The following is a 7,909-nucleotide window of genomic DNA, read 5'->3' as shown; positions in this document are numbered from 1 at the left end:
GGCTCTCTGTTTACTTTCTGACGTACCTCCAACTCCCGATGTCAAGTGCGAAATCCCCAACACTGCTGTGATTCCCCAAGAGAACCTCAGCTGTCCCAGGGACCTTCCTGTGTCTGAGAAAGATGAACAGTCACAACTGAGGCGGGTGATCTGGAGACCAGTTTTCTGACCCTGCAGCCTTATGGAACGGGTAAGGCCTGAGGTCTCAGCACATTAGGACGGAAGCTGCCCACACCAGCAGAGCTTAGAACCTGGTTTGCCCCACACCATTCTCAATTCCTTGCCTCACCAAAGATGAGAACTCAGCTCTCAGTGGGTGGCCCTACAGACTGAGGGAAGTTCCCTATAGCCAGAGGTGACAAGTCTGAAAAAAAAAAGCTAGCAGCATCACAAAACACAGCTTTTATTTCACTGTTCTGTAATCTTTCAGTGCATCAAACTGCAGCAATAGAAACAACACAGCAGCAACAAGGAGGCACTTTGACCTGGAAAGAGAGAATGAGGCATGTCCTCTCCCTCCCTTCTCTGATTCTCCTCCCTCCTAAGTCTCACAGTAGAGCAGGCTGATTTGTGCAAGTCACTGAACCACAGGCCCACGGTGGCATTATCATTATTAAGCAGCAAGCAGAGGAAGCAGGGGCTGGCTGCAGCCAAATGTTGGGAAGAAACCTTGCTCCCAGCTAGGGCCCAATGATTAGCATGAAAGAGGGTGAGACAGAGGAAAGCAAGGAGAGAGGAAGAGAAGGAAAGACACACACACACACAGATGTACCCTAAAATCCCACCTGCCTTCCCAGACTTCTTCTCCAGGACAGATATGCTTCCTATTTTACCCCAGTGATTAAAAGCCTCAGCACAGCCATATCCTGGAGGCCTGACAGCATCACCTCCTGCAGCACATTCCTACCACCACAGTGCCAAGGGGCCTTCAAGAACCACCTCTGCACACATGTGTTACTGCAGGCAGAAGGAATGCACCACACCAGGAACAATGAGCTGCCTCCCCCTGCTCAAGTCTAGGCTGCTCAGAGTAGCTTGAGGGGAGTCTTTATGGGACCTGAACTATCCCTGCTGCTCTTAAAGCCCCTAGACTGTCTGAAAAGCCCAATGTAGGAAGCCTTTAGATAACACCAGTGGGCAAAAGGTCAACTGTGCTAACATAAAGGAAATGAAAAAGGCCAGGAGATGGAGATTGCAGTTTTTAGCCCAAACACAGGATGTGATCAGCTCTGGGGAGGAGCACACAGAGCAGTCCAACCTGCTAGCATTCCTGAATGTGAGAATCCCAGGAGTTGGAAGGGGGAATTAGCCCTGGGACTGAAACATAAAGAGTTCAAGCCTGCAGCTTATGGGGGAAAAGATATAAAGGAGGGGGACAGCAGGTGAACCGGAGACTTGACTATGAAAAGCAAGGGCTGGGTGAAGAAGAGAGAACCAAAGCTAGCCCAGAGCAGGTTGGCAGTTAGCCCTAGTGGTAGCAGGATATGCGTGCAGACGGGTAAGAGGGTGGACTCAAGGATGACAATGAAGAGATAGAAGGAACCAGAGGAGAGATCCTCACTGCAGCCCAATGGAGCAAGGACACCCCAGCTTAGGTCCCAAAGGAGCCCAGCTATCACTTAGGCAGTTTACACTGCAGCAGGGAATAGAGCCTGAGGCTCTTCTGTCTGGTGGCACCGCAGGTGCCAGCCCTGTTTGTCTCCTAAAATAGAAAAAAGAAAGCAACATCAGACTGGGTAGGAAGGAGTTTCCCATTTGTGCCAGGGAAATGGAGAAGAAAGAAGATCTCTGTGCAAGCCAGGCAGCCTGAAATTGAGATCCCTGGGCTGAGAAACGGCCTCAGACTAGTGAGAAAGAAGAGAAAGAACAGTCTCCAGGAGCCCCAGGCCCTAGCTGGTTGTCTGGAGAGTAGATGGGGCCAGGCATGCTGGTCCAGCACAGTTCCAGGCACTGGCACAGACTTATTTCTCCAGAGTCAGAAGGAGAGTCCATAACTGGCAGCACATCAACAGGTGAGGGAGTCCACCAGCTCTCAGTGTGCACTGTTCCAGCTGCTCCACACTTTAAACATTCAGCTTGCCAGCAATGGTCATAAGGACTTTCAGGATGGGCATGAAACCAGACACCTCACTGAAACTGCTGCTGCTCACCACTTGGGTGTGAACCAGGAGACCCTGTTGGTAGTTCCTAGCCTCAATGCAGCGGGCAATTTCATGGAGACCCATGAGGATGGTTGGAGAGAGCTGTGGGGAGGGACCAGAAATGAGTCAGCATGCTCAGCACTGTAACACAAGCCCCCCTCCCTCCATACCCTTCCCTCCTGTTCTCCATCTCATCCTCACCAAACAACACCTACACAGTCAAGCACTGTCAGGAAGGACAGCCTCCCTCTTCCCTTGGTTTCCCAGCCCGCAATAAACATTAATCTAATACCCAGGCTCAGTTACAGTGAATGCAGGTCCTAAGTAACAACATTGCAGCAGTAATTGAATATCTGATATATCTGAGGAGGTGAAAGGTCCATCTAGCACAGAATTGTGTCTCTGTTCAGGTCTAATATGGACACTCAGGACAAGGGTATATGTTAAAAGAATTCTTCCCTTGATAGCTAGCCTTCCAGTAACTGGCATCAGCAGTTTCAGAGTTTTCTAAGCCAGAGATTACACTAGGTTGACACTTAACAACGACCCCCAGTTGCCCATTCCCATCTGGAACCTGTCTATATGCCAGTATACTTCCTGGGGGCAAAAAGACCCAGCAAATATCTCCCCAGCTTTTCCTTACACTATGTCTAGGCCAAGGTTAAGAAAGACGAGATAAGGCTGGCTGGATTCAAGGTGTGTTATAAGGTTTGGCACTCCCCTAGCTTTCTCAAGAGGATATGTGCAGATAACACTGGGACAGACACCAAGGCCCAAAACCCAGTGCAAAGGTGGGATCAGGAACCTGGCTAGATCACAGGGAATGGTGGCATCTACTTACCGCCTGCTCGCGGAGTTTCTCATACAAACTCTCCAGCCGCTGCAATGCGTCTTCCAGCTTCCTTCGGGTTTTCTGAAGCAAAAGAGGTATTGCTAGCTCTGCCAGAGCTTCAGAGCCACCTCTCCCAGAATCAAGTTGTTCTCGCTTAGTCCCTCCCCTCCTCTGCTCTTCCCACATAACCTTACAATTCAACTGCATCTCAGCCTCTGCCAGCCAGGGACCGTGACACAAACCAGCCATGCCCTCACTGTGCACATATACACGCATGTGTTCTTTCCCCAAGACAGGAAGCTAGATTTGCCCCTTTTCCCTTCTCCCAGCCTAGATGTTCTTCCTCTCTGTGAGTGCTTGCAGACCACAGAACATAGTGACTACTTCCAAAGCTTGAGAAACATCCACTAGTTCACCTGTGGGGCATTCAGACAGCCTTACCCTGGCTGACCTAAGCAACAGCTTCTTCCTGGTCTCCTTGAGGAAAAGAGGGAATATCCTTCCCACTCTAGGTAACCACCAAGGAAAGGGTCTGAGCACTGAAGCTTTAGTGGGACTACACCTTGGATAATCCACTTACAGGGAAATCTATACCATAGATAGAAATGCCTGGTTCTGGGCAACGCTGGGACAGGCCTGGCAGCCTTAGGAGCTCAGGCGCAATGCACTGACTGCTGTATCAACCCAGCTATTCAACCTCTTTGTTAAGCTGAGTGCTTAAGCCCAAACCAACAGGCCTTTCTGCCCACAGAGGGAACTTTTAGGTTATCTCCCAGAAATTGCTACACTGCACTCTCAGAAAGCACAGAGCAAACATGCTGAAACTGCTGGTACACACAAATTGTCTGACTCTGGGATAGCAGTTTGGGCCAGTGCTCATCCCAACACCCACTAAGCAGAGGTGTTCTGGAAGGCTTTATGGTGCCCCCAAGCTCTGGGAAGACTTAGCAACCTAACACGATGCTGCAAACACTGCTTTTCTGCTTCCAGACAGTCTGGCCCGATACATTCAGGCAACATGACATGTATGCCAACAGCCTTCCAGGAACCAGTGTGGAGAAATTACAGTGACTCGGATGCAAAGATTGTCTGGCTTTCTCTTCCAGCCAGGATAACTCTAAGCTCTGATGACAGCTGGTAATAGTAGCTCTGCAGAAACTGCCTACAGGTCAAGCCAGTGAAAAAGGAAGCTGCATTAGCTGGGTTGTTTCTTCTGCTTTCCTCAAAGAAGAGAGCCAGCAGGACAGAACCATTGTTTCAGAGAGGCAATGAGAAGCGGTGGATAAATGCTAGAGAATGCATCTCAGTTCCCAAGAGATGGACAAACCTACAGCCTAAGGGAAGGAGGCAGATGGAGATTAACCTGGCTATAGGGACAAGACTCTTCCTCTCTTTTCCCAGCTAAAAGAAGGAGGCACCAGTCAAACATCTATGAGGCCAAAAAGGTCAAAGATCAGAGAAGGGAGGACTTACCGGATCAGTGGCGACAGCAGAGGAGCGTTGCACCAACCCTTCAAATACGGTCTTCAGAGCCTGGTGCTCAGGAGGCACCTCCTTCCTCTCAACCCTCTCCACAGGTAGCTGGTGATACTGACAGAGATAGAAACAGCTGAATTAATGCAACAGGAGCATAAAAGTCTGGAGCAGGCAGATTTCCCTCCTGCAACTACGAACAGAAACAATTTCAGCCCTTCACAAATCCAGAGAACACTTGGAAGCACAGATTTAGATTATCATCTTCAGACTGTGGTATAGCTTCAGGCCTCTGTGGATTCCCAACTCCCAGCAGGCTGACAGCCAGCCTGGCCTCCCTTCCTCTCTGCCAGCTGTACCCAGGTGTCATTTGCCACCCTGGCAGTTCCTCTAACACTTAGGCAGAGATGTCTTACAAGGTCTAGGGAGCAACATAAGCCCTGCAGCTGCCAAGTAATATGAATCTCAAAAGCTGAGTTGTTTTTCTACTTGACAAGGAGCCGGTGGCTGGGGAACATCCCACTTTCCCTGGGTACCTGCAGGCTGCCTTCCTTGGGTGCTCCTGGGGGAGACTGGCCAGATTCTTGCAACCTGGGCAGCTGAGGATGAATTCCTTGGGGCTCAGCGGGCAGGCTCATTACTGGAGCTGTGATGGGGGCTGGAGGAGTAAATTTCTCAGGCAACTGTCAGCAAAAGGAAAGAAAAGAAAAAAAAAAAAAATCAAGAAAACCAAGTCCAGGGAATGAGAGTTGGTTACACTCTCTGCAGTCAAATTCAATTTCCCTTCTAACTTGCAGAGTACCCAGTTCTCAAGATGATGTGTAACATATCCCTGTTCTTTCAGCCCCCTGACTCAGAGTGTGGGGCCCTTCCTCTTGCATCCTAGATAAACAGTTAAAGCGACAGCAAGAAAACTCCTCTGGAGCTGTTCAGCCAAACAGATCTGCTGCCCCTGAAAGCACTGGTCCTCAGAAAGCCGCCTTGGCTCTGCAACGGCACGAGTCCTGAATGTAGAGATTAGCAGCAGTAAAATGTCCAACAGAGCAAGTGTTGGGGAAAATCCCACGACATGGGGGGAGAATCCTCTTGCAAACACTTCATCATGCCCCTGCTAAGCCAGAGAGTCATGATCGATTCACTCCGACAGCACTAGATCAAAAGGAGATAGCTTTAACAAGAGGCTAATCCTGTTGTAGTGAGCACAGCCTGAAGCAGGTTCCCAGCTATGCTGCCAGAAAAAGGGCGAGAAGTCTGTTCCAAGCTAAAGAAGAGGAGTGGGGGGTGGGAATGGTGCCAAAGAATCTTCTCATCACACCTGCCAGCAGGCAGCAGTGACAGAAATGGGGTACTGAAAGCATTTGTTGCAAAAGAGCTCAGCTCACAGGTCCTCCAGTGCAATCACTACAAGGCAGAGAGCAGCAGGGCCAAAATGGCAGGCAGCTCACAACTACACCTGTCCCAACTTCTTTCAGCAGAAGTGCCTTATTAGTTGTACCAGCATCTGAGGAAAAATCCCTGTAGGTCTCACTGTGCTGAGAGGAAAGCCTGCCCCCAAGTGTCAGGTGTGAACTGAGCACGACCTCCCCAGCCACTATCAAAAAAGATGTATGGGCAAGGGTATAAGATTAAATCCATATTTCTAGCAACAAGCGATTGTAGTCAGCCTACGAAGTACTGACAGAGGATGCAGCATCACAGATTATAACCATGTTACAAAACAGCCACCCTGGAGAATTAATTTGGATGGCAAAGGGTCAAGATAACTTAGACTCCAGTCCTAGCTATGCACATAATGCAGAAGTAGACAGACCAACATGGAACGAGACCTGCTAAGTGTGAGAGGAAACATTTATAGGAACGTATCTGTTGCATGGAGCTCCCTGGCTAAAAGACAACCAACACATATTGCAGCTGAAAGCTTACCCTTTTCTTTTGAAAGCCTCCTCGTACAGCAGAGGGATCAGTCCAAGATTCCTGAGCTGCCAGGAGAAAGAACAAGACACAAATGTCAGACTTCGAGAAAGTGGCCACAGCAACAATTCGCGGTTGCTTGCAGGGTTTGTAACTTCCCTCAACAAAAGGGCTGTGGCTCCAATTCCCCTATCACTGCACCATTTCAACCAAGGAATTTCAGGCCAAGCTCACGGGCCCAGGAACTGCTCTTGTTTCCCTTTTTTTTTTAATTACATTCTTAGCATCCAAGTACGTGCACAGGCTTCATGAGGTGATGTGCGAGGAGACTGAGCTGGCACACACCCACTCCCACACAAAGCTTCTTCGCAACTACCTGAAGCTTTCCGCATTCTGCGCAGGCTGCAGGAGTCAGCCTCAGAGTCAGATCTGAACCTTGGTCAGGATCTGCATGTGTGTGTGCATCAGGGAGTTCCTGGGGTTCCTCACACAGAATCTAGGACCACAGCAAGAGCTATGTTATGGGTGAGAGACAGCTTGTCACCAACACTCGGAGAACTGCCTCACGGTGGCAGTCCAAAGCAATGCAGGTTGCTGTAATAAAGGGGGGAAAAGTTAGGGGTGGGTTGAAATTTTCTCCTTCCAAAATCACGTTCAGAAACAAAGCTTAGCAAAATTTGCTGGCTTCCCAACTAGAAGGGAATAGACTTAACCAGTAAATGCCTTGGGAGCAGAGGTGTATCTCAACAGATGCTTCTGTGGTACCTAGCCTCTAACCTCACTCCAGGCAATTAAAAATCCATCAGATAACATGACATCAAAAGACTTGCAACCACTCTTCATTCTGTGAAGGTCAAATTCCAACTATCTTGTCTGCTGCTGTCCTGTTAGGGTACCTGCATCTCTAGACAAAACCCTAGTGCTTCTTTTGTCACCCCAGTATTAATAACCTCAAGACCATGAGACAGGAAAAATCTGTGAGAAAGTGGCATAGTTCTAAGGGGCAATATCAGAACTGCTGGAGCTCAGTGCCACGCTTAATGAGCCACTGATCTTCAACTGAGCTTTAAAAAAAAAAAAAATCACAGGGGAAAGATGCAACAGGTGCTTCATTACTTTAATTACATTTATTATTAAAATTCTGGCAGTCTCTTTTTGCCCTCCCTTTTTCCATTATTTCAAGACTCACTCTCTGATGAGTTTGGATCAGCAGTTTAATTAAGTTGGCACTTACTTCTAGCTTGGAGATTCTGTGCCCTAGAACTTTGCTGGCCCCCACTGAGCCTGTGGTCTAGCAGTCCTTGGCACTATTCCAACACAGTAGCACTTTGAATCCTCACAGGAAACAGCTATTTAAATTAGAGTCTTTAAGCCAGGCACTTAATCATCAGACATGAGACAACAGGACCCTGTTGCATTTTGCTGGGATGAAATTCTGACTATGTTGCCTGTGCTACTTGTGAAAGAGGATTTCTCACCAACACTGAAGGAGAGTCCCATGGCAGCAGTCTGCAGCAATGGCTGTCCTGAAAAAAACCAAGATCATCACAGG

General features: G+C 48.7%; 1 protein-coding gene across 6 annotated transcripts in view; it reads right to left on the bottom strand.

Moving 5' to 3' along the window:
- The window catches only part of SEC31B (SEC31 homolog B, COPII component), a 55,874-nt gene that overhangs the window by 20,539 nt on the left and 27,426 nt on the right, over positions 1-7,909 (bottom strand). For 2 of the 6 annotated variants that reach the window (XM_086751734.1, XM_086751736.1), the window contains exons 23-27: positions 6,370-6,425; positions 4,983-5,129; positions 4,447-4,563; positions 2,983-3,054; positions 388-2,243 (exon numbers count right to left, since the gene is read on the bottom strand). In XM_086751734.1, the coding sequence (XP_086607860.1) occupies positions 2,064-2,243; positions 2,983-3,054; positions 4,447-4,563; positions 4,983-5,129; positions 6,370-6,425 (572 nt within the window). In that variant the 3' untranslated portion in view covers positions 388-2,063. Of the gene's footprint in view, positions 1-387; positions 2,244-2,982; positions 3,055-4,446; positions 4,564-4,982; positions 5,130-6,369; positions 6,426-6,733; positions 6,854-7,835; positions 7,884-7,909 lie in introns of those variants that run through there. The other 4 variants (XM_086751735.1, XM_086751738.1, XM_086751739.1 and 1 more) reach the window with 3 other exon arrangements.

This window comes from Chlamydotis macqueenii, chromosome 7 (assembly GCF_036417535.1).
Source record: "Chlamydotis macqueenii isolate bChlMac1 chromosome 7, bChlMac1.mat, whole genome shotgun sequence".
Classification (NCBI taxonomy): Eukaryota; Metazoa; Chordata; class Aves; order Otidiformes; family Otididae; genus Chlamydotis; species Chlamydotis macqueenii.
Note: the sequence above shows the minus strand (reverse complement) of the source record. Positions and strands in the feature narration are given on the sequence as shown.